The sequence below is a fragment of the Macaca mulatta genome, chromosome 3, assembly GCF_049350105.2.
Source record: "Macaca mulatta isolate MMU2019108-1 chromosome 3, T2T-MMU8v2.0, whole genome shotgun sequence".
Classification (NCBI taxonomy): domain Eukaryota; kingdom Metazoa; phylum Chordata; class Mammalia; order Primates; family Cercopithecidae; genus Macaca; species Macaca mulatta.
The window spans coordinates 91,660,920-91,687,490 of record NC_133408.1 but is presented as its reverse complement, the minus strand read 5'-3'; the positions used below and the strand labels follow the sequence as shown (position 1 = coordinate 91,687,490).

General features: G+C 38.4%; 1 protein-coding gene across 1 annotated transcript in view; it reads right to left on the bottom strand.

Moving 5' to 3' along the window:
- Nucleotides 1-25,948, bottom strand: part of AOAH (acyloxyacyl hydrolase) — a 196,671-nt gene extending 170,723 nt beyond the window's left edge. Inside the window, exon 1 of the mRNA XM_001102698.5 lies at nucleotides 25,534-25,948. Coding sequence (XP_001102698.4) covers nucleotides 25,534-25,660 — 127 coding nt within the window. The 5' untranslated portion in view covers nucleotides 25,661-25,948. The remainder of the gene's footprint in view (nucleotides 1-25,533) is intronic.
- Between the last annotated feature and the right edge of the window lie 623 nt (nucleotides 25,949-26,571).

Here is a 26,571-nt window from a genome sequence, read left to right as displayed (position 1 = left end):
CTGTGTTAAGAGACGTAGGGTGACTGGGTTAGCTGATTTAGAAATTTATTAAAAATGAATAATGAAAAAATGAGAGTGAGGATGTCAGGACACATTCGTCCTGTCATTCATTCAATATGTACTTTTCCGCAGCTACTATGTGCCCAAAAGCTTGAAGAGACACATGTGAATAAAAGAAGTCACAGACCGGTGGGGCAAACTGATATATAAATAAACAATCTGAGAAACCCGTAAGTATTGTGATAGAGGGACCTGGTAGTACTTTGGGGGCACGCTGGTGTAACCTCTCAGTGATAGCCTCTCAGAGGAGCTGAGTCTTAAGGGATAGGAGGAACTCATTCATCAGAAAAAGGAGAAAACGTTTGGAGTTTTTTAAGAATTGGAGGTAAGAAAGAGAAGAGTTGGCCAAGACTAAAATTCAGAGTCAGTGAGAAAGGAAGAGTGAGAGAGGTAGGAAGGGGCTAAATTGTGAAGCACCTTGAAGGCCATACTACAGACTACAGGCTTCAAGAAGTAGCATCTAGTGTGCAGACTGTGAACTAATGGTTTTCAGTGTTTAACTCTGTATCTTCTAAAATAAACTTGAAAAACTATGAACTTACACATTTTAATGGACAACAAGAAATTATTAATGGATATCAATCTAGTTACAAAGGATATAAATTTGGACCGATTGTAAACATTGCAGTGGAACTGTTAGAGTAACCTTCTATGTGTATCCAAAGGTATCTAAATACTATAGTGATTTCTATCTAGTCTTATCAACTTAAAAATACATGACCAAACTCTTATTTCACACTGATTAATTTTGCATTGATAATTCCTCTTCTTGAATTGAAGAGCCCACCTCCTTGAATTCTTCTTCAACCACCGAATTTTATCCAAATGTAATGTGTTTTTATAGTTGAAATTATTTTTTGATCACACTATTGATCAATAAAGTATTAGAATTGATCTCAATACTAAAAACATGTATAAAACTTAAATAAAAATTTTAATTTCCTGTGATACTTCAAATTTGGAGTCTGGATTGAGTTTTCTTTGTTAGTAAAATTAACTTCTCTAAACAATAGATTGCCAATTTGATAAACTGTTATAGATGATAAAGGTAAAATGTTATTGGAATTGCACCTCTTAATGACATTATTGAGCCTTTTTAATGGGTACCTATGTCTGTTGAGAAATACTACTTATTCATGTAAAGAGACAAGGTTCCTTTTGTCACTTTTGTTCCTTTTTTTCATTGTTAAACATGTAAGTACTGAGAAACATGTTTACTTGAATAAATAGATCAGAACTGAAGGACTTTTGATATAGCAATGTCGCAGAATTCTTTGAACTTCTTCTGAGGTAAATGCCAAACATGTTGGAGTAAACTATTGTTGAAAATTATTTTAAATGATTTATAACCTGACAATTTCATTAAGTTCCCCTTCCATTTTATTGAAAGCAAAGAACTAGATGCTACCTGACTTATAAAAACATGTTAAATCAATCATCTTTTACTTTCTCATTTTTTTTGCAGGGGGAATATGCAAAAACATTTATAGCAGTTACTATTTTACTTAGCAAGATCCCGTGAAAGCCTAATACACTCAGGCCCCGGCATGGTGGCTTACACCTGTAATCCCAGCACTTTGGGAGGCTGAGGCAGGTGGATCACCTGATGTCAGGAGTTTGAGACCAGCCTGCTCAACATGGCAAAACTCTGTCCCTGTTAAAAATACAAAAAAATTAGCCAGGGGTGGTGACATGCACCTGTAATCCCAGCTACTTGGGAGGCTGAGGCAGGAGAATCACTTGAACCCAGGAGGTGGAGGTTGCAGTGAGCTGAGATTGCACTCCAGCCTGGGTGACAAGAGCAAAACTCCATCTCAAAACAAATGAACAAACAAACAAACAAACAAAAACCAAAAAACAAAAAACACTCAGAAATAATTGGATAATGAAAATATTGTCCTTTTCAATACACTTTTGTCTATACTACATTTTAAATAAAATTCCTTTACTTTAAGGTGTGCTTTATATACATTTTTGTCAAATGTTGGAGCTGAGACTTCCTCCATTCAATTTATAAAAAATGTCCTCTGTATAAACCGAAATGACAAATCCATATTTTATTATTAAAGAAATTAATCAATCAAATTTTTCTTTCAGAAGAATGTAACTTCATTTTTCAACTCACTTCAATATTTGCATTCTAAGACCAATAGTTAGACATATAAAGATATAGAGAATGGACGGATAGATGATAGGAAAATGAATGGATGAGTGGATGGATAGATTGATGGATGAATGGTTGCAAAGAGGATAGACAGATGATGCATGGAACGGATATGTAGGTAAATTGATAGGGAGAGAGGGGGAGAGAGAGGGAGAGAGAGAAAAAAAATTTTACACTCTGCCCAATATTATTCCGTGTTTATACACAAATCTACTTGCTAACGTGGAAAGTTTTCAGCTGACAACAAATGCTTACTACTGCCAAAATTTTCACAAATGTTTTGTTGACTGCCTAACTGTTCAAATTTCGAAATATAACAAAAAAAGAGAACAAGATCCAAAGCCCACAAATGTATACCTGGACGATTTTGAAAGAAAATATATCAAAATATCAATAGTGATCATCAGGATTTGGGAATTGCAATTGATTTTATTCTTTAAAAGTACTCTTCTTCATCCAAAACATGAAAACCAAGCGTTCTTTTATAATTAGAAAAAAGCAAATTCTATTTTATCAAACATAACCTGTTAAATATGCTTTTTAATAGCTGCCTTCTACCTTAATACATTTTGGGAACATGAAATATGAAAATTTCTAGAATACCATTTTGTGTTTCAGGCTGTCTACTAGGCGTTTTTACAAATTCTATCTCATTTAATCTTCACCACATTCTCATGAGATTGCTTCTTTCCAGATTTCCTTAGAAATGTGAGGCCCAGAAAGGTTAAGCAATATACTTTAATCCTTTCAGATCAGCAGGGGCTAACCCGTGATTCAAATTCAGAACTATTTTACTTTAAAATTTATGTTCTCCACACTACATATATTAAATATATGTAGTGCCACACTACATATATTAAAACAGCATCCTTCCAAATTGAAAATTATCACACATGTTAATTAAAACAATCATTGCTATACTAACGTCTATGGGATTTGCAAGTATTGCTTCCAAGTGTGTGGCTAATCTTTTGGTTTTCTAATGATGTTTTGAGGAGAGCAAAGTGTTTAAATTGGATAAAGTACAATTTAACAACTTCTCCTTTTGGACCGTGCTAAGAATCTTTGCCTCATCCAATGTCACGGAGATTTTCTTGTAGAAGTCGTTGTTTTTTTTGTTTTTTGTTTTTTTTTGAGATGGAATCTCGCTCTGTCGCCCAGGCTGGAGTGCAGTGGCACAATCTCGGCTCACTGCAAGCCCCGCCTCGTGGGTTCACGTCATTCTCCTGCCTCAGCCTTCCAAGTAGCTGGGACGACAGGCGCCCGCCACCATGCCTGGCTAATTTTTTGTATTTTTAGTAGAGACGGAGTTTCACCATGTTAGCCAGGATGGTCTCGATCTTCTGACCTCATGATTCCCCCGCCTCGGCCTCCGAAACTGCTGGGATTACAGGCGTGAGCCACCGTGCCCGGCCTCTTTTAGAAGTTTTATGGTTTTAGCTCTTACTTTTAGGTCTATATTCTATTTTTTGTTCACAATTGTGTGTGATTTGAAATAAGTATCTAAATTCTCCCTCACCCTTTTTTTTTTGCCTATAGATATCCCATTATTCCATAACCATTTGTTAAAAGACTACTCTCTTGCCTTTGAATTATCTGGGAAACTGGGTTGAAAATCAGTTGCCTGTAAATGTACCGGTTTATTTCCGGGCTTCCTATTTTGTATCATTTGTCTGTGTCTGTCCCCACACCAATACCACACTGTATCAGTTACTGTAATACTTACAGTAAGTTTTGAAATCAGGTAGTGTAAATTCTCCAATAGCATTCTTCAAAATTGTGGCTGTTCTGGCTTCTTTTAATTTCTATATAAATTTGAGAATCAGTTTTCTAATTTCTACAAAAAATCCTATTAGGATTTTGATTAGAATTGTGTTTAATCTATAGATCAATTTGGAGAGTGCTGCCATCTTAACACTATTGAATCTTCCAATCTATTGACATGACACATCTCTTCAATTCCATAAAGGCTTCTTTAATTTCTTTTAGCAATGTTTTGTAGTTTTCAGTGTAGAGTAATTGCATTTCTGCTGTTAAACTTGTTCTTAAATATTTTTATTAATTGTGAGTAAGATTGTTTCTTAAGTTTAATTCTTAAAAGTTTGGTGCTATTATAAATAAAAAATCAAGCAGGGCGCGTTGGCTCACGCCTGTAATCCCAGCACTTTGGGAGGCCGAGGCGGGTGGATCATGAGGTCAGGAGTTCAAGAGCAGCCTGGCCAACATGGTGAAACCCTGTCTCTACTAAAAATACAAAAATTAACTGGGCATGGTGGTGCATGCCTGTAATCCCAGCTATTCGTGAGGCTGAGGCGGGAGAATTGCTTGAACCAAGACCAGGAGGTGGAGGTTGCAGTGAGCCGAGATCATGCCACTGTACTCCAGCCTGGACTACAGAGCGAGGCTACGTCTCCGCCCCCCCAAAAAAAAAATAATAAAATAAAATAAAATAAATATGAATTTTTGTATATCAATTTTGAATCCTGTTAAACTCGCTTATCAGTTCTGGTAGTTTTTTTTTGTGGATACCTTAGGATATTTCCATATTTAGGATTAGGTTGTCTGAAAATACAGTTTTACTTACTCCTTTCCAATCTGTATGACTTTATTATTTTTCTTTTTTTATTAAACTGAATAGAATCTTCAATACAATGTTGACTAGAAGTGGTGAGAATGGACATTTCTACCTTCCTCCTCATCTTAAGAGGTAAGTATTCAGTCTGCTATCATTTAATACAAAAAGTCAGAAGTACGGTTTTCATAGATGTCCTTTATCAGGTTGAGGAAGTCACCTTTTCCTTCACAATTTGTTGAGAGATTTTAACATAAATGGGTGACAAATTTTTTCAAATAATTTTCCTACTTCTATTGGGCTGACAATGTAATTGTGGCCTCTATTATACTAATTTGGTGCATTCCATTAATTGCTTTTCAGATGTTAAACAAGCATGCATTCTTAGGATAAACTCTACTTGGCCATGGTATATTATTTATTTTACATGTTGCTGGATTCAGTTTGTCAATATTTTGTTAAGGGTTTTTGCATCTGTTTGTAAAATTCTGTTATTTTCTTTCCTTATGATGTCTCTGTCTGAATTTACATGACAGAAAAACATAAAATGAAGTGAAATGTATTTCTTCCTCCTCTATTTTATGAAAGAAATTGTGTTGGATTGCACTATTTCTATTTTAAGTACCTTATAGAGTTTACTAGTGAAGCCATCTAGGCTTGGGATTTTCTGTACCTGGTTGAATAGTGTCCTAAAATTCATGCCCTTCCTGGGACTTCAGAATGTGCTTTATATAAAATAGGGTTCTTGCAGATGTATTAGTTAAGATGAAGTAATACTAGGATAGAGTGGTCCTTAATCCAAAATGACCAGTGTTCTTCTAAGAAAAGAGAACCACACGCAGAGAGGACAATGCCACATGAAGACAGACACACAGAGGGAAAATGGCCAGGGGATGATGTGGGCACGACTGGAGTTATGCAGCTGTAAGCCAAGGAATGTGAAGGATTGCTGGCAACCATGAGAGGCTAGGAGAAAGAGGTGGACACCTAAGTGCAAACTTCTAGCCTTCAGAATTGTATAAGAGGATAAGTTTTTGTTATTTTCAGCCACCTAATTTATGGAAATGTTTTTATAGCATCCCTAGGAAACAGACACAATTTCTAATTATGAATTCCATTTCTTTACTTGGTATAGGTCTATACGCATTTCCTATTTTTTCTTAAATCATGTCTCCTTTCAGAATTTGTGTATTTTATCTAAACTCTCCCTCTACCTTCTTGGCACAAAATTGTTTACGATCTTCCCTTATGATCCTTTTAATTTCCTTTGGGTCTACAATGATGTCCCCTCTTGTTTTATTCTTGATTTTGATGATAGCTTTATCTCTCCTTTTTAAATGATCTAGCTAAAGGTTTATCAGTTTTACTGATCATTTCAAAAGGACTATATTTTGGTTTCATCGATTCTCTCTATTGCATTCCTGTTTTTATTTTATCATTTTCTGCTCTGATCTTTATTATTTCCTTCCTTCTACTCAGTTTGGCTTTTGATTCTTCATTTTCTGGCTTCTTGGGGTGGAAACTTACATTATTAATTTTAGATTTTTCTTTTTAATATAAGCGTTTAAAGTTATAAATTTTTCCATAAGCACTGCTTTAGCTGCATTCAATAGATTTTAATATACTATGTTTTCATTTTCACTTAGGCCAAACTATTTTCAAATTTTCAAATAATTTTACTATTTTTATTGATACTCAATAGATATACATATTTTCATGGCACCCGTGATTATTAATACAATCATATAATGTTTAAAGATTAAATCAGTGTAATTGGGATATCTATCATCTTAAAAATTTGTCATTTCTTTATGCTAGAAACATTTGAATCATTCTCTTCTAACTATTTTGAAATGCACAAGAGGTTATTGTAAACACTAGTCACTGTACTAATCTATTGAACACGGGATATTATTTCTTCTATCTAGGTATGTATTTGTACCCATTAATCAACCTCTCGGGAGGCGGAGCTTGCAGTGAGCCGAGATAGCGCCACTACACTCCAGCCTGGGCGACAGAGCGAGACTCCGTCTCAAAAAAAAAAAAAAAAAAAAAAAATTGCTATTTACTTTATTGCATAACACATGGTCAGTCCTGGAGAATGGTCCATGAATGCTTGGTTGTCATTGAATGGAGTGTTCTGTAGATGTTACGTAGGTGAAGTTAGTTGGGTTATTCAGGTCTTCTCTATCTTTACATTCTTTTTGTTTAATTCTATAGATTAAGAAGAGAGGAGTGTTGAAATTTTCAACTCTATGGTTGCATTGTCTGTTTTTCTTTTCAAATCTTTCAGTATTTGGGGGCTTTTAAATTAAGTTCATATACATAATTAATATTGACAATTATATATAAATATAATAATTATTTTTTTCTTGATATTATAGCCCCTTTTTCATTATGAAATATACCTTTTTGTTTGGGGGATTATTCTACATCTTAAAGTGCATTTTTCTGGTACTAATATATTTATCCCTATTCTCTTACAGTTACTGTTTTTATATGTTTTTCCATCCTTTTATTTTCAACCTATTGTGTGTTTGAGTCTAAAAGTTGTCTCTAGCAGACAGAGTATACTTAGATGTTACCTTTTAAAATCTAGTCTAATCATCTTGTCCTTTGATTGAAGTGTGCAGTTCATTCACATATAATGTCATTTTCATATGGCAGCTATTTCTGGACATCTTGGGTTGCTTTTTTTGCTCTTCTTTCCTTGTTTACTATCTTTTTTGTGGGAAGCAAGTCTTTTTTGCACTATTTTACTTCTTTTTGTAACTTTTTTAAGTAACTTCTTATTTAGATGTTCATATTTCCAGTGGTTACTGAGATTACAGTATGCATCTTTACCTTATCATAATGTATTTTAACTTACTACTGATTTAATTGTGGTAAGATTTCACAATTTTGCTCTAATATTGCTCCATCCTCACCTTGTATTTGGGCTATTTTTGTCATACATTTTGTATCTATAAGAGTTATAAATGCAACAATACAGTTTTATAATTATTGCTTTAAACAAATTTTTATCTTGAAGTAAGAGAAGTGTTTGCGTGCATGTGCATATACATATATACTATTATTTTATATTTCTCTACATATTTACATCCCTAGTGCTTTTCTTTTTTTTTTTTTTTTTTTTTTTTTTTTTTTTTTTTTTTTTTTTTTTTGAGACGGAGTCTTGCTCTGTCACCCAGGCTGGAGTGCAGTGGCCGGATCTCAGCTCACTGCAAGCTCCGCCTCCCGGGTTTACGCCATTCTCCTGCCTCAGCCTCCCGAGTAGCTGGGACTACAGGCGCCCGCCACCTCGCCCGGCTATTTTTTTGTATTTTTTAGTAGAGACGGGGTTTCACCGTGTTAGCCGGGATCGTCTCTCGATCTCCTGACCTCGTGATCCGCCCGTCTCGGCCTCCCAAAGTGCTGGGATTACAGGCTTGAGCCACCGCGCCCGGCCCCTAGTGCTTTTCATTCCTTCCTGTGAATGCAAGTTACCATGTGGTGTTATTTTCTTTCTGTCTGAAGGGCTTATTTTTTTTTTTTTTTTTTACCATTTCTTGCATGGCATGTCTGCCGGCAATGAGTCTTCTCAGTTTGGTTTATCTGGGAATGTGTTTATTTCACCTTCATTTTTGAATAACATTTTAACTGGATTCAGAACTCTTGGTTGATAACTTCTTCTTCCTCTCAGCATTTTAAGTAGGGTATATATTGGAGATATTCAGCTCCAGACCACCACAATAAAGCAAATATCTCAATAGTCACATGAAATTTTGGTTTCCTAGTGTCTATAAGAGTTATGTTTATACCATACTGTAGTCTATTAAATGTGTGCTAGCATTATGTCTTAAAAACAAGGTACATATCTTAATTTTAAAAAGACTTTACCAGTAACAATTGTTAGAGATCATCTGAGCCTTCAGCAAGTCATAATCTTTTTGCAGGTGGTGGATCTTGCCTTGATGTTGATGGTTGTTGACTGATCAGGGTGGTGGTTGCTGAAGGTTGGGTTGGCTGTGGCAATTTCTTAAAATAAGACAATGAAGTTTGCCACATTGATTGACTTTCCCTTTCATGGAAGATTTATCTGTAGGAGGCAATGCTGTTTGATAGCATTTACCCGCAACAGAACTTTTCAAAATTGGAGTCAGTCTTCTAAAACCCTGCTGCTGCTTTATCAACTAAGTTTATGAAACATTCCAAATCCTTTGTCATCATTTCAGCAATGTTCACAGCTTCTTCAGAGTAGGTTTCACTTCAAGAAACCTCTTTATTTGTTTGGCCATAAGAAGCAACTCGTCATCCATTCAGATTTTATCATGAGATTGCAGCAATTCAGTCACATCTTCAGACTTCACTTCTAATTCGAGTTCTCTTGCCATTTATATCACATCTGCAGTTTCGTCGCTGAAGTCTTAAACCCCTCAAAATCATTCTTGAGGGTTGGAATCAACATTTGCCAAACTCCTCTTAATGCTGATATTTTGACCTCCTCCCATGAATGTTCTTCATGGCATCTAAAATTGTAAATCCTTTCCAGAAGGTTTTCAATTTACTTTTCCCAGATTCATCAGAGGAATAAGTGCCTATGGCAGCTATAACCTCATGTAATGTATTATTTTTTCTTTTTTTAAATTATACTTTAAGTTCTGGGATACATATGCAGAACGTGCAGGTTTGCTACATAGGTATACATGTGCCATGGTGATTTGCTGCACCCATCAACCCGTCATCTACATTCGGTATTTCTCCTAATTCTATCCCTCCCCTTGCCTCCCACCCCCCTACAGGCCCTGGTGTATGATGTTCCTTTCCCTGTGCCCATGTGTTCTCAATGTTCAACTCCCACTTATGAGTGAGAACATGCGGTGTTTGGTTTCCTGTTCCTGTGTTAGTTTGCTGAGAATGAGGGTTTCCAGCTTCATCCATGTCCCTGCAAAGGACATGAATTCATTGGTTCCAAGTCTTTGCTATTGTGAATAGTGCTGCAGTAAACATACTTGTGCATGTGTTTTTATAGTAGCATGATTTATAATACTTTGGGTATATACCCAGTAATGGGATGGCTGGGTCAAATGGTATTTCTAGTTCTAGATCCTTGAGGAATCACCACACTGTCTTCCACAATGGTTGAACTAATTTACACTCCCACCAACAGCATAAAAGTATTCCTATTTCTCCGTATGTTCTCCAGCATCGGTAGTTTCCTGAGTTTTTGTCACCATTCTAACTGGTGTGAGATGGTATCTCATTGTGGTTTTGATTTGCATTTCTCTAATGAGCAGCGATGATGAGGTTTTTTTTCTTCATGTTTGTTGGCCACATTAATGTCTTCTTTTGAAAAGTGTCTGTTCATATCCTTTGGCCACTTTTTGATGGAGTTGTTTGTTTTTTTCATGTACATTTGTTTAAGTTCCTTGTAGATTCTGGATATTAGCGCTTTGTTAGATGGATAGATTGCAAAAAATTTCTCCCATTCTGTAGGTCGCCTCTTCACTCTGATGATAGTTTCTCTTGCTGTGCAGAAGCTCTTTAGTTTATAAACACCTCTATGCAAATAAACTAGGAAATCTAGAAGCAATGGATAAATTCCTCAACACATGCACCCTCCCAAGACTAAACCAGGGAGAAGTCAAATCCTTGAATAGACCAATAACAAGTTCTGAAATTGAGGCAGTAATTCACAGCCTACCAACCAAAAAAAAAGCCCAGGACCAGATGGATTCACAACAAATTCTACCAGAAGTACAAAGAGGAGGAGCTGGTACCACTCCTTCTGAAACTATTCTAAACAATAGAAAAAGAGTGACTCCTCCCTAACTCATTTTATGAGGCCAGCATCATCCTGATATCAAAACCTGGCAGAGACACAACAAAAAAGAAAATTTCAGGCTAATATCCTTGATGAACATCATGTGAAAATCCTCAATAAAATACTGGCAAACTGAATCCAGCAGCACATTAAACAGCTTATCCACTATGATCAAGTCAGCTTCATCCCTGGGATGCAAGGCTGGTTCAACATATGCAAATCACTAATCATAATCCATCACATAAACAGAACCAATGACAAAAACCACATGATTATCTCAATAGATGCAGAAAAGGCCTTCAATAAAATTCAACACCCCTTCATGCTAAAAACAGTCAATAAACTAGGTATTGATGGAACATATATCAAAATAATAAGATATATTGAAGACAAACCCACAGCCAATACCATACTGAATGGGCAAAAGCTAGAAGCATTCCCTTTGAAAACTGGCACAAGACAAGGATGCGCTGTCTCACCACTCCTATTCAACATTGTATTGGAAGTTCTGGACATTGCAATCAGGCAATAGAAATAGGTACTCAAACAGGAAGAGGGAAAGTCAAATTATCTCTGTTTGCAGATGACATGATTGTATATTTAGGAAACCCCAACGTCTCAACCCAAAAACTCCTTAAACTGATAAGCAACTTCAGCAAAGTCTCAGGATACAAAATCAATGTGCAAAAATCACAAGCATTCTGATACACCAATAACAGCCAAATCATGAGCAAACTCTCATTCACAATTGCTACAAAGAGAATAAAATACCTAGGAATACAACTTACAAGGGTTGTAAAGGACCTCTTCAATGAGAAATACAAACCATTGCTCAAGGAAATAAGAGAGGACACAAACAAATGGAAAAACATTCCACGTTCATGGATAGGAAGAATCAGTATCGTGAAAATGGCCATACTGCCCAAAGTAATTTATAGATTCAATGCTATTCCCCTCGAGCTACCATTGACTTTCTTCACAGAATTAGAAAAAAACCACTTTAAATTTCATATGGAACCAAAAAAGAGCCCCTATAGCCAATACAATCCTAAGCAAAAAGAACAAAGCTGGAGGCATCACGCTACTTGACTTCAAACTATACTACAAGGCTATAGGGCTACAGTAACCAAAAGGCTACAGTAACCAAAACAGCATGGTACTGGTACCAAAACAGATATATAGACCAATGAACAGAACAGAGGCCTCAGAAATAACACCACACAGCTATAACTATCTGATCTTCGACAAGCCTGACAAAAACAAGCAATGGGGAAAGGATTCCCTATTTAATAAATAGTGTTGGGAAAACTGGCTAACCATATGTAGAAAACTGAAACTGGACCCCTTCCTTACACTTTATACAAAAATTAACTCAAGATGGATTAAAGATTTAAACATAAGACCTAAAACCATAAAAACCCTAGAAGAAAACCTAGGCAATACCATTCAAGACATAGGCACGCGCAAAGGCTTCCTGACTAAAACACTAAAAGCAATGGCAACAAAAGCCAAAACTAACACATGGGATCTAATTAAACTAATGTATTTCTTAAATAATAAGACTTGAAAGTCAAAATGACTTTTTGATTCATGAGTTACAGAATATATATTGTGTTAGAGACATGGAAATAACATTAATCTCCTTGTACCTCTTCATCAGCACTCTTGGGTGACCAGGTATATTGTCAATGAGCAGTAATATTTTGAAATAAATCTTTTTTCTGAGCAGTAGGTCTCCACAGTGAGCTCAAAATATACAGTAAACCATGCACAAACAAATTTGCCATTATCCAAGTTTTTTTGTTCCATTTCTAGAGTACAAGCAGAGTAGATTTAGCAAAATCCCTGAGGGGCCTAGGATTTTCATTATGGTAAACAAGCATTTGCTTTGACTTAAAGTCACCAGCTGCATTAATCCCTGACAAGAGAGTCAGCTTGTCCTTTGGAGCTTTGCAGCTGAGTATTGACTTCTCCTCTCTAGCTATGAAAGTCATACAGATGACATCTTCTAATAGAAGGCTATTTTGTCTACATTAACAATCATTTGCTTAGTATAGCCACCTTCATCAATGATCTTAGCTAGATTTTCTGGATAACTTGCTGTAGCTTCTACATCAGCATGTGTTCCTTCACCTTGCACTTTTATGTTATGGAGATAGCTTCTTTCCTTAAACCTCATAAACCAAACTCTGTTAGTTTTATACTTTTGTTTCCAGCTTCCTCACCTCTCCTAGCCTTCATAGAACTGAAGAGAGCTAGAGTCTTGCTCTGGATTAGGCTTTGGCTTGGGGGAATATCATGGGTGGTTTGATATTCTATCTAGACCATGAAAAGTTTTCTCCACATCAATGATAAGGCTGTTTCACTTTCTTATCATTGGTGTGTTTAGTGGAACAGTGCTTTAAATTTATTTTCAATAACTTTCTCTTATCTTTTTTTTTTTTTTTTTTTTTGCATACTTGGCTAACTGTTTGACATGAGGCCCATCTTGGCTTTTGATATGCCTCCTCACTAAGCATAATAATTTCTGACTTTTGATTTAAAGTGAGATCTGTGTGACTCTTTCACTTGGGCAGTTAGAGGCCATTGTAGGGTTGCGAATTGGCCTAATGTTAATATTGTTGTGTCTCAGGGAATAGGGAGGGCAGTGGAGAGGAGCAGAGATGGGGAAATAGCTGGTTGGTGGAACAGTCAGAACACACACGTTTATCAATGAAGGTTGCTGTCTTATATGGGTGTGGTTCATGGCACCTCAAAACATTTACAATAGTAACATCAAAGATCACTGAACACAGAGTCACAGCTCAGATATAATAATAATGAAAAAGTTTGAAATATTCTGAGAATTACCAAAATGTGACACAGAGACATGAAGTGAGCACATGCTGTTGGAAAAATGGTGCTGATAGACTTGTTTGGCAAGGGGTTGCCATAAACCTCCAATTTATAAAAAATGCAGTATCTGCAAAGTGCAATAAAATGAAGCACAATAAAAAGAAGTGCTGCGTATCATTTTACTACCGTCTGGCCTACAGAGTTCTGATGAAAGTTCAGCCATTGGTCATATTTCTGTTTTCCTGTAAGTGATAAGTCATTTTTTTGTTTGTGCTTTCAAGATTTTTATGTTGTATTTGGTTTTCAGAAGTTTGAGTTCGACTATAAGGTATCCAGATTTACTTCTCTTTGTGTATTTGGAGTTTCTTGAGATTCTTGGATCTGTAGGCTAATGTTTTTCTTTTCTTTTCCTTCCTTTTTTTTAAACAGAGAGAGCCTGTTTGTGTCTCCCAGGCTCAAGCGATCCTCCCACCTCAGCCTATGTAGCTGATTATATATCACCACACTGGGCTAATTTTTTATTTTTTATTTGTAAAGATGAAGTCTTGTTGTGTTGCCCAGGCTTGTCTTGAACTCTGGGACTCAAGTGATCCTTCCACCTCGGCCTCTCAAATTGCTAGGATTGCAGGTGTGAGCCACTGCACCTGGCCTTTTCCTCATTTTTAAAAAGGTGTTAATCATTACATTTTCAAAGACTTTTTGCTCCTCCCTTTGCTCTTTCCTCTCTTGGAACTCTCATTTTATAAATGTTGAGATATTGGATATTACACTACATGTTTCTGAGGCTCTGCTCATTTTTCTTCAAGCTTTATTTTCTCTACTCTTGGTTGGGATAATTTGTATTGATGTGCTTTTAGGTTCTTTGATTCTTCTTTGAACTCAAATCTTCTGTTGAGCCCATCTAGTACATTTTAAATTTCAATTGTTGATTTTTAAGTCTAGAATTTCCATTTGAATCTTTATTATAATTTTATATCTCTATTGAAATGTCTTCTACTTGCTGAACATTGAACACTGTCACAATATTTTCCTTTAATTCTTTCACTATGGTTGTCTTTAATTCTGTGGATATCCCCATAGCAGCACTTTGAAGTCTTTAATTCACTCAGAGTCCCTTTCTATTGACTGCTTTTTTCCTAAGTATGGATCTCGATTTTCTGTTTATTTACATGTCTACTAATTTTTTTTTGTTGTTGGAAACTGAAAGTTTTAAATAATGCATTTAGCAACTTTGGATTTTGTCTCAGTTTTCTGAGAGTTGTTGTCTCTTCTTTTCTAGTAACTTTCCGGGCTTCAACTGTGGATCTGCTTGTCCTGGAGTGTGGAGTTTCTGACATCTCTGCTCATGTATTAGTCTGGTTTTCTAAGGATCACACCTGTGTCTACATAGCTTAGAGTCATCGAGCAACTTGTGCTGAAACACTTCAAGCTTGTAAGGTGTAGTAACCCTACAAAGGCCTCTAACTGCTCAAGTGAAAGAAAGAGTCACCATCTGTTGATCAATCCACATGTGAGCTAAGGAATATATTCAAAGTGGCAGCCAGTTCTCAAGTTCCCCTGGGCTTTCACTTTCTGCTGGGCTCTTTTAGGTCTCCCCCTACACATGCATGGTTTCCCAATCAACTAGGGATATGTAGAGAGCTTATCTCAGCTCTTCCGTGATGCTCTTCTCCAGATTGTTTCCAGGATCTCCCAGGTAAACTTCTGGCTGATCGCCGTTGCTTCATCAGGGATCAAACCTTGAGCTAGCAAAGCTGTAGGTTCTGCTTGGTAATTCCCAACGGCCTCCATCACTTTTGGCCAGGAGAGCCATGGATCTTTACATCTCGGTGAAATCATCTGTCCCATTAGCAGTAAACCTGCTGGTTTTTGCAGCCAGTTCCACAGTGATAAAACTACTGTTCTCACTAACCAAGCTGAGGGCAGGGTAGATAGAGCAGCCTCAGGCAAGGAGGCCACAGTATCATTGCTTTTACTGAAGTTCATGCAGTTTTTCAAAAATAAATATTTCTCAATTCATTGTATGCCACTGATGATTTCCTGTGCCCTGAAATGCTTGTGACAATTTTTCCAGTTTTATACTTAGTCTTTTGCACAGAGGAATTTCTAACACCTTCATGAGATCATCATCAGAATTCTCTTTTGTACTTATTTTTATCTGAAGGAGCCTAGGGGTTTTAGGTTTACTAAAATAAAGGGCAAAGTAGACTTCTCTGATTACATTTGCATTTTGTTAAATTGCAGGGGTCATTTTAAAAGACAAATTTTTTTTTTCCAAAGCAACATTCAGGCAAGCATTTTCCTAACATTGAAGAACAACTGTTTTATAAGCAAAACGTTATGACATTGGAGTGATTATGTTTTCTTTCCAGATTTCCAGAGTGTGAAATCCATGAGAAAAAACTTGCATATAAAAAACAAAAAGCCATAAACAAACCCAAACTCCCAAAACCCCCCAAATCCCAAAAAACTTGTTCAATCTGCAACTTAATCTTCATCTATTAATTTCCATTATGTATTCATTTCTATTTGGTGAATCACTCTGGAACTAAGTCACATAAATTCTCCCTTGTGATATTATCTGGGTGTTTAGTTTGAAGGCTCTTTTTGATCTTTTAAAAGCATTTCTATGTGTGGTAGGTAGAATTATAATATTTCTGCCTCCTAGTGAACACATTTAATTCCCTACTCTGAATAAGGGCAGAACCTGTGAAAATGACTGGCTATCACTTCCACGGTTATATTCTGTTACATGGCAATGACAAAAAGGATTCTTCATATGTAATTAAGGATTCCAATCAGTTTATTTTGGGGTAAACAAGATTTTCCTAGATGAGCCAGGCATATTCAGGGAGCCCTTTAAATGTAGAGTTTTCTCTAGCTGGTTTTGAAAGAAAGAAATAGCTATGCTACTCACTCCCTAGGAAGAGAGGCAGACTCTAGTTATTGAGAGTGATCCCTAGCTGATGGCTGAGAAGCAGATGGGACTTCAGTCCGGCAACTGCAAGGAACCGTATTCTACCAAAAACCAGTGAACTTGCAAGAGGACCTTAGTGTCAAATCAGACTGAAGCCCTGGCCAACATTTTGACTTCAGCCTTGTCAAAAAAACTCTGAGCAGAGAACTCAGTGATGTTATGTCTAGGCTTCTGATGTGCAAAAACTGTGAGATAATAAATTTGTGTTGATTTAAGCTGATAAGTGCGTGGCAATTTATCACAGAGCAATAGAAAGCTAATACACTGTGAAATCTTTCTTTATAAATGAATCTGCCCTTGAAACACCCAAGATTTGAGAAGTTCTATTTACTTAAGATACAGGTTGGCATGAAATTATTCAGTTACTCAGGACTTTTTGCCTTACAATAGGTTTAATTTCAGGACTTCTAGAGCACAATTTCTATGCATTTCTTTCTTGATTTCCAAAAGAATAGATAATCACACCCTTTTGTGTCCTTGCTATGTACCAAGCACAGTTCTAAGTGACAGGCTGTTCGCATCACCCTGTGTAATTTTCATTTTGCAGATGAGGGGAGTGAGGTGGCGCTGAGGGTGAAGCTATGTCCCCAACGTCACATTTGTATGGAGTGACAGAACCAGGATTCAAATCTGACAGCCCCACGCTCTGCAGCTCTTAACCCCATGCCTTACTATTGCTTCCACAAGCGCATTATAGAAAGTGTGGAAAATTCAGAAAAGCACTGAGAAGAAAATGTAAATCACTAGTAATGTCTTCATTTAGAGATAGCCATATAATCACTATGAACATTTTGGCATTCATTCTATCTAGGAAAATAGCTCGTCAGTAGAGAAGTGGGCACATTATAACTTAATGGGGATTTTACTCTGCTTAATGCTTTGTAACTTCTTCTTTTTTCCCTTTCCCATAACAAATTTTAAAATGTTCTGTATTCTTACCCACAGTATTAATACATTTACAAAAAAAAATTACTTCCTTTGTTCCTGAAGCACAGTATGCTCTCGCCATGTATTCTTTGGGTTTTGCTCACTGTGTAACCTTTCCCCAAAGTCACAGGCCCTCCTCAGAGTGTCTTTGTGGTCTTTCTCTTCAGGTTTCGACCTCAGAGCAATCCGGGAAACAGGCAGACAGGTGGTAAAAAATTCAGATGATCAGAAATCTACCATTTATTCTAAAGTTGGGGTTAAATGCAATGATAATTTAAAAATAAAGGTAGGAGATTATGGAGAAGAGAGAGTGTATGGGAACCACCACGGTAAGGGGCACGTGCAGAGGGCAGTAGCTGTGTCCAGGGAACAGGGATGGTCCAGCTAGACCTCAAGGATCTGCCTGGCCCGTGAGGGTGGAACGTGTGGTGGGTCAGATGCAGGGCCAATGTCCAGATTGCACGACTGAGCCAAGACCATGAACCTCACCAGCCCCGAAGCTTCAATTGCTGGCACTCTTAGGGCTGAGGACAGAGACCACCTCCAAAGGCCGAGAACCATAAACACCAGAGTGACGGGTAAGTCCTCCTGGAGAACTTAGATCAACCCTCACAGAGGAGGGAAGGAAGAGGAAAAGCTAAGTTACCTAAAGAAGACTAAATGTAACAACATAAATGGCAAGATGAAATGTTTTCTGCTATCAGCAGAAACAGTGTCTTATGAACAGGCGTTTAGTTATAGAGAAATAGAGTGAAATTTCTGTGTGTCTATGTTGTGATAATAAATTTTCAACCTTCTGTTGGCTCTGTCTAAATCCTTCCTATTCTTGTCAGTGATACTGTTATTTTATTGCTCACATTGGCTTGAAATTATGCGGCCACCTCTGTCTGTTCATCAATCAAACTATGATGTCATCTTGGAGCACTCTGTGTGTGGTATGCGGGTGTGGAGAGGGGATTATAACCTGACACTGAAGGCACTTTATATTTAACCAAATGTGAGTAAGGGAAAAAGTCAGGTTTTTCTTAACCTTTTAAAAAGCTTCCTGAGTACCAAATAGTGCTTTTAAAAAAACCAACATTCAGTGAATTAATTTAAATGTCAATGACTTAGAAACACAAGGATTATTTTCCCCCTAAATCAGCCATGTAAAGAAATGTTTTGCAAAAATGAACATGTCTAATTATTGATTCTGCAACATTTGAAAAGTGGCAGAAAGAGGCACAGCCTGTTTAAGCATAGTCGACCCCGCATTTGCTACGTGTTCAAATGGGACGTACTGTTCAGTGCTAACAAATATGATACACTGGGGAAGGGGACCTTGGAGCTTTCCACAGCTTCAATCTGCTTTGGGAATACATTTATGGCCATGTCCTCAGATCTTCTCGTTGGTTCCTCACTGTGGGTTGCTCTTTGAGATTGGAGCTGGGGTTGTTTGTGATGGGGATGTAGGCTCAATAGCTCAGTAACTTCCGTGAGGGCTCATTTTGGAGTATCCCTCCAGTCACAACAATACCCCCGCTTCAGTGAGAGCTCCTGCCATAAGCCTGGCAGCCATCTCCGTACTTCAAACTCTCCCCACTCCCACCCACCCCTTATTCAGTGGACTAAAGACTTAGCCCAAATTCTGTCTGCTGGGAAGTTGGAATTGGTAACCAGAAGGTGAACCCACCTCTGTGGGCTGAAATACCACATACAAACTCAGGGCTTGTGGGAGCCAGTAGTCAGCCAAAGGGTGGAGAGCATTAAACCAGCTGGTCTGTAGGGATAGAGATGGAGGCAGCGGCAACGCACCAGGAGAGAGAACTCTCTGGGATCCTGGCAGCGAACATTTTTTGTTTCCTAGCTTGATTTGTAGGCCTGTTTTCTCCTTTTGATTTTAAAATTCACTCTTGGAATTCTCACAAGCAAATTTCCTCTTTTTTTTTTTGCTTAACCTAATTTAAGTTGATTCCTGTTACTTGCAACCCCAGGAGTTTCGCTCCTGGTTGCTATATTGGTGATGAGGAACTCAGTATCTGGGAAATAAGATAAAGGAACAAGCATATGACAAGAGAAAGTCAATAACTGCAACAACAGTTTTAAAATACAGGTCTTAGATATGACACCAAAAATACAAGAGACAAAAGAAAAATTAGATACACTGAATTCCATCAAACTTACTAAATTTTGCTCTTGAAAGGACACCATTATGAAAGTGGGAAGGAAACACAGAATGGGAGAAAATATTTGTGAATCATATATTTCAAAAGAGACTTGTATCTAGAATATATGGAGAATTGTTACAATTCAACAACAAAAACACAAATTTAAACAGGAGAAAAATGTTTGAGTAGAAATTTTTTTCAAAGAAGATACACAAATGGCCAATAAGCACATGAAAAGATGCTAACATCATTATCATTTGGGAAATACAAATTAAAACAAAAAATGAGATCGCACTCCACAGCTACTATGATGGCGATAGCAAAATGGTGAATAACTAAGTGTTGGGAAGAAGGTGGAGAAATTACAACTTTCATAAACTGCTGGTAGAAATGTAAAATGGTGCAGCTTCTTGGAAAACAGTTTGGCAGTTCCTCAAAATGTTAAAGATGGAATTACCACATGCCCTAGAAATTCCACTCCTAGGTATACATCCAAGAGAAATAAAAACACATGTCCACACAAAATCTTGTACATGAATATTCATAGCAGAATTATCCATAATCACCAAGAAGTGAAAACAACTCAAATGTCCATCAACAATGAATAAGTGACAAAACCAAGTAGGTCCATACAATGGAATATTATTCAGCCATAAGAATAAATAAGGTTGATACACGCTACAAATGAATGAACCTTGAAAACATTATGCTAAGTCAAAGAGGCCTGTAGCAAAAGGCCATGTTTTATATTATCCTATTTATGTGAAATGCCCATAGAGACAGGAAGTAGACAGGTGATTTCCAGGGGCTATAGAGAAAAGGAAATGGGGAGTGACTGCTAAGAGAACTGGATTTTTGGGGGGAGCAATAAAGTGTTCTGGAATTAGATATTGGTGATCAATGCACAACTCATGAATATACTAAATGCCACTTTTACACTTTAAAAGGGTAAATTTATGATACATGAATCATATTTCTCAATAAAGCTATTATTTAAAACAATATGGGAAAAATATATTACCCTGATTTACTCATGTCTACAATGACATAATCACAATTAAAGTGAGGAATCAGCCAAATTTTAACTAGTTATGTAACCTCGAACAAGTTACTTATTTCTGTCTTTGTTTTTTTACCTACCAAATGAGGATAAAGATAATACAGACTTCATAAGGTCATTACATGATTAAATGGGTTAATAAATGTAAACCTTTTGGAAGATAATTTGTCACACAATGTCCAGTAAACGTTGGCAATTATTGTAATTATTAACTTGCAAATGTAATTTGTGTGGCTGAATAGCACCTGCCTGTTGTGACTTTCTCCAGGCATCATTCCAATTAGTCCACATTCAAGTCAGAGAAAAGATGGAAGGTACTACCCCCATGGAGAAGCACTGGGGAAACCAGTAGCAAAACAAACTTTATGAGTAAGAAACAAATATGATTACTCAACAATAATCTTCATAAAAATGGATGAAACCCAACTAATTCAGTTGATCTTGATGAAAAATAGGAAGGAAGAACTTCTTACATGTGTTGGGAAGGTGATATAAATATTTTATGTTTTCATGATCTTATAAATGGAGGCAAGGGTATCCTTTTATGATCAAGGTAAGAATTTATGTTGGAATGGCAATTGAAAGACAACTGACAACTAACAAAAATGAAGAGGGCTGGACACAGTGGCTCATGCTTATAATCCCAGCATTTTGGGAGGCTGGGGCAGACAGATTGCTTGGGCCCAGAAGTTTGAGACCAGCCTGGACAACATAATGAGACCCTGTCTCCACAAAAATAAAAATAAAACAATTAGGCAGGCATGGTGGTGTGCACCTGTAGTCCCAGTTACAGGGGAGGCTGAGTTGAGGGGATCACTAGCCAGACTGTTGAGGCTGCAATGTGCTATAATCATACCACTGCACTGTAGCCTGGGTAATAGAGTAGGACTTTGTCCTTATTTAAAAAAAAAAAAAGGATGAATCATTCTTGCTCAGTTGGGATGATCAGAAATCCAGCTGCCTAATCACCTTTTGCTCAGAAAAGTTTTTATGGCCTGGGGTCTTTCAGCAAGCATGTGAATGCAACAGAATCTTTGAGATAACTGAAGCTTCCTTCTTTGACTAGCAATATTCAGGTAGAAGTGTTTCTAGAATTCTAAAATTTCTTTTTTGATATATATATATATTTTTTGAGACGGAGTCTCTCTCTGTTGGCCAGGCTGGAGTGTGGTGGTGCGATCTTAGCTCACTGCAACCTCTGCCTCCCGGGTTCAAGCGATTCTTCTGCCTCAGCCCCCTGAGTAGCTGGGACTACAGGCATGCGCCACCACGTCCTGCTAATTTATATATATATATATATATATTTTTTTTTTGGTAGAGATGGGTTTTCACCATATTGGCCAGGCTGGTCTCAATCTCCTGACCTCGTGATCTGCCCACCTTGGCCTCCCAAAGTGCTGGGAATACAGGCATAAGCCACCACACATGGCCTAAAATTTTAAAGTTTTAAACACTCTTTTTGAGGCTATTACTTCACCTTCCCCAGGTGGCTTTATGAGCGGGGTCCGCAGAGCCCACTTCCAAGCTGTGAGCCTCTGCCCTGCACTTCATAGTGCTCTGCTGGCTCCGGCATTTGCAGTTGAAAGAGTTCTAGAGAAAGGGTATTATCAAGGGCACTAAGGGCCAAGTTCAACATTCATTTTAAAGTATTGTAATCTTTACAAGGCTCCAGGTTCTTGTTTTCCTCTAAACTGAACAGTGAATTTCCTAAAGACAGACATTCTAAACATCCGTCTTCTCCTTTGTCTGTGTATCCCTGGCTCTGAGCGCAGGGTCTTGCGTATTCAGTGGCCATGTGACGAGTGAGTGCACGGAAATGTTTGGGGGACCGCCTTTCTGCTGGAGGGTTTGAAGGCATATAATCCTGCTTTTTGTCAGAAAGTTGTTAGGGTGTTGGCAACAAATGTAGAGTTAGAAGAATTCCAATCAACATTTCCTTCTTTTCTCTCCCCTCTTCCACACACTTCTTCCTCTTCTCTCCAGCTGCAAGACAGTGGACCTCACTGCTTCCTGAGATGCTTCCCACATGCAACTCTTTCAGTAGGTACACCCCAGGATCCCCTTCAGGAGACACTCGCTCCCCAGCTTCTGGAGCCATTGTTCTGAAGGATTACGCCGGCACTAGAATCCCTTGCCAGAACTGTCTCCACCAATGGGAGGTATCTCAAAATTACAGCCCTCCCCTGGGGTCAGGTCACATCCAAGGACTGTTTGATGTGGGAATTCCAAGACCTGCACCGACTTCAGGACAACTCTGAAGAGCTATTTTAGTCCTAGAGCTCTCAGTGGGATCCACTAGGCCTTCTTTTATGGCCGCAGCATAGTCCACCTTCTCCCTGCCAACCCCAGTGCCTTCCTCTCTTGCTGGTCTTTTTGCCAAGAGCACTTCTCAATAAACTCCCCTGCACACACATTTCTAATCCTGTCTCCCCCAAAAGCCGACTTCAAACAGTGAAGCACCAAGTTGGTCTGCCTTCAGCCCCTGTCTCAGCATATAGGCAGTGCTCAGTACGTGTTCATCACAAGACTGGACTCCTCCTACACCCACTCTCTTGCTATTATGACAACAGGTGAATAAGTCACCCAGGCAGAGTTAGCCAGAAGAAGTTGTGAGTTGCTGGGAAAATGGGTGCTAAATCATCATCAAACCTAATCAGCAACAGAGTCTCAAAGCTCTTGGGGCCATGAGAATTTGTATGGGCAACCAAAGTGTACCTCTGTGAATAATAGAGATGACCACACATTTCTTGACTCTCTCCATCAAAATGAAGGGTCTACGCCCCCTCCACTGGAGTCTGGGTGGAGGAACCTGTGAATGCTTTGAGCAATGGAAGACGGCAAGTAATGCTGTGCCCATTTCCAGGCCCCAAACTTGAAAGATTGGCAGCTTCTAATTCCTATCTTTTGGAATTCTCTCTGGGATTCTTAAGCTGCCAAGTAAGAAGGCCTACTACCCAAGACAGCCATGTGTGGGCACTCTGATGGCACTTCCAGATGAGCCAACCCTCTAGCCTCTAGCACCCCCAAGGTGCCAAACATGTGAGTGAAGCTGTTTTTGTCAGTCCCAGATCCATCTATCCACCATCCAAATACCACCTCCTAACCTCAGTCACTCCTGCATGGAGAACAAGAATCACCAGCCAGTGTTTGAACAAATTTTTCACCGATAAGATCATAATACAACAAAATGGTTATTATTGTAATTTTTGATGCAGCAATAGAAAACCAGAGCAACCCCATCCTGAAATCTCTCCAACACCTCCTTTTTACCCTCTATGACCTCACTGGGAACACGGCAGATAAAGGAATGAGTATCTCCTGTCCATTTTACTGAAGTGAAGGTCCAAGGATCTCAGCCCTGACAACTTGCCCAAACTCAAACATTTAGTTTGCAATGAGCCCAGAAGTAAAACTGATTTCATCTGAGCTTTTCTCAAGTGTATTTCCATTTGATAGGCAGTAGGGTTTTGTTTTGAGAAAAATGAAAAGGTGGTAAATAATTATTTAAGGAAACCAAATACTGGGGGAGGATGATCTCCCAGGCATGGTTCAAAAGACCACACACCTCTGCCTCTTGGTCTCTGGAAAATAAAGTCTTGGGGAATCTGGGTCTTAACTAAAACAAGACTTTGGAGGCTGGGCACAGTGGCTCATGCCTGTAATCCCAGCACTTTGGGAAGCCGAGGCAGGCAGATCACGAGGTCAGGAGTTCGAGACTAGTGTGGCCAACATAGTGAAACCCCATCTCTACTAAAAATACAAAAAATTAGCCAGATATGGTCATGCGCACCTGTAATCCCAGCTACTCAGGAGGCTGATGAAGGAGAATCACGTGAACCAGAGAGGCAGAGGTTGCAGTGAGCTGAGACTATGCCACTGTACTCCAGCCCAAGTGACAGTGCGATAATCCATCTCAAAAAAACAAACAAACAAAACCTCGGAAGTAGAGGTGCACCTCCTAACATGTACAATGACCTGAGGCCATGATTTTGAGGAAGTAGGACTAATTCAGATATATTTCCATATTGTCTCCAGAGACAATTCCTAAGTGTCAGAATCTGTGTCCAGATTTTCCGTTTGCAGCATGTGGCCACTAGACTTATCCAAGAGTTATTTTCCTGACTTCTCAAGCTAGGATTCTATTTTGAGGTCTGCTCATTGAACAATTACTTACTACTCAGAGTTCTGAGTCTATGTGGCTCCATGGACTGTACCATCTAAATGCCACCACTGTTATGAGGATTCCCATGTTATGAGAGCTACAATGTGAATAGCAAAGATCTTACCTTACCTCCTACTCTCATCCAAAAAAAACAAACAAAAAAAACCTCTTGGAAATAAAACACTTCATTAACAGATAAGCCAAGAAACCATATCAGTGCTCATCGTCTCCAGATGATCACCATATCTGGATTCTCTGAGAGACGGAAGGAAGCTAAGATGGTTGAGTCCTTACCGTGTGCACATGCCACAGATTTACACGCATGGTCACAATTTCCATGGTATCCCTACGAGATGGGTCTCATTAGCTTCAGTTCACCAATAAGGACACAGAAGCTGGGAGAGGGTTAAGTACATTGCTGCAGGTTTCCACAGCCAGCAGGAAATGGGAGAGAAGAGTAGGAGGCGGGCAGTGATTCAAACCCAGATGTGTCTGTATGAGGTCAAAGCCCATGAAAAGCAGTAAAAATTTCAGGTTAAAATAGCCTGAAATAATAGTTAGCTATACAAGAAGACAAAATTCCAGTCACCAATGAGGTGGAAGAGTTTTATGCCCAATTTAAACTAGTACGCTTTGTATTCACATAGATGTAGTGTCAATGTCTACCCTTGGAGTCTACATTTCTCTATGTCGGTGAGGTTATTGCTGCCTTACTTGGAATCTTACAACTCTTGATGTAATAAAATATGTGATTTATTATGCAAGCAAAGTATTGGACCCCATTGTTAAGTCTATATAAAAAATACAAAAATATTTATTTACATACCTACACAGGTGTGCCCATTCGAGTAGCTGGGCCTGGACAGGTCATTGTAGGCTGGAGAGGCCGAGGACTGAAGAGACAGGAGCAGGAACAGAGGTGCCACCGTAAGGATTTTCCAGGGGGACTGCATCTCCGAGCTATGCACTCCAAGTGATCACCTGGCTACAGAAGCTCCCAACTGAAGGATGCTGGAGCCGAGGCCGCAGAATCAACTGATATGTCTTTGCTTCTCTTCTTCACTCTCTTTGACACACACACCCCACCCTCTCACATACACACTTTTCAAAAAGTGTGAAGTGAAGAAAAGCACACATAAACACTCACAGACCCACAGCTTGCTCTTGAAAGAGCCACACACGAAGAGCTGGAGGGAGTCTCTGGTGTGCAGTTCTGCTGAGGTAAAAACTGCAGGATAAAGAAAACCCAAGTTGCACAGTGGCAGCACTTCCGTGCTCCCTGGCTCAATGAAGTCAGTGACCATAAACCCTGTGAGCCTCGAGGCTGGCCGGAACTGATCTGTGGGGTTGGTTAGGAGGCCCTTCCCCTTTCATTCTTGCAAAACCAAACAAAGCTAAAGCTAAAACTGAGAAGAAAAAAGAAAAAAAAACTAAGCCACAAGCACACAACCCTTTAACAATTTGATCAGCAGCACCCAAATATTGTAGAAATTATAATTGGTTTTATTCAGAACTTATTTAGTCTTGTTTTCAAGAGCTTTATACGGTAAGGTTGTGATCCTTATTTTGTTGTTAAAGAATATTCTGGTCAAATAATATCTTTCCTCTGGAGAAATTGGGTTATTCCTTGAAGGGTCAAGGCCTTTTATTTGGTGTGCAGAAAATAAGCAGTGCGGAAAATAATGGGCAGTTAGCATGGTGGGATTTTAGATCTAATGAGAAAAGACATGGGTTAGAATTAATCAATTCATAGTTGCTAGGCTGTGCACAATGCATCTTTTTTTTCTCCAGAATTTTGAAGTGCATTTATATTTCCTACCTGTGGATGATTTGTTAAGAGACTGATTTTCTGCTCTGAAGAATA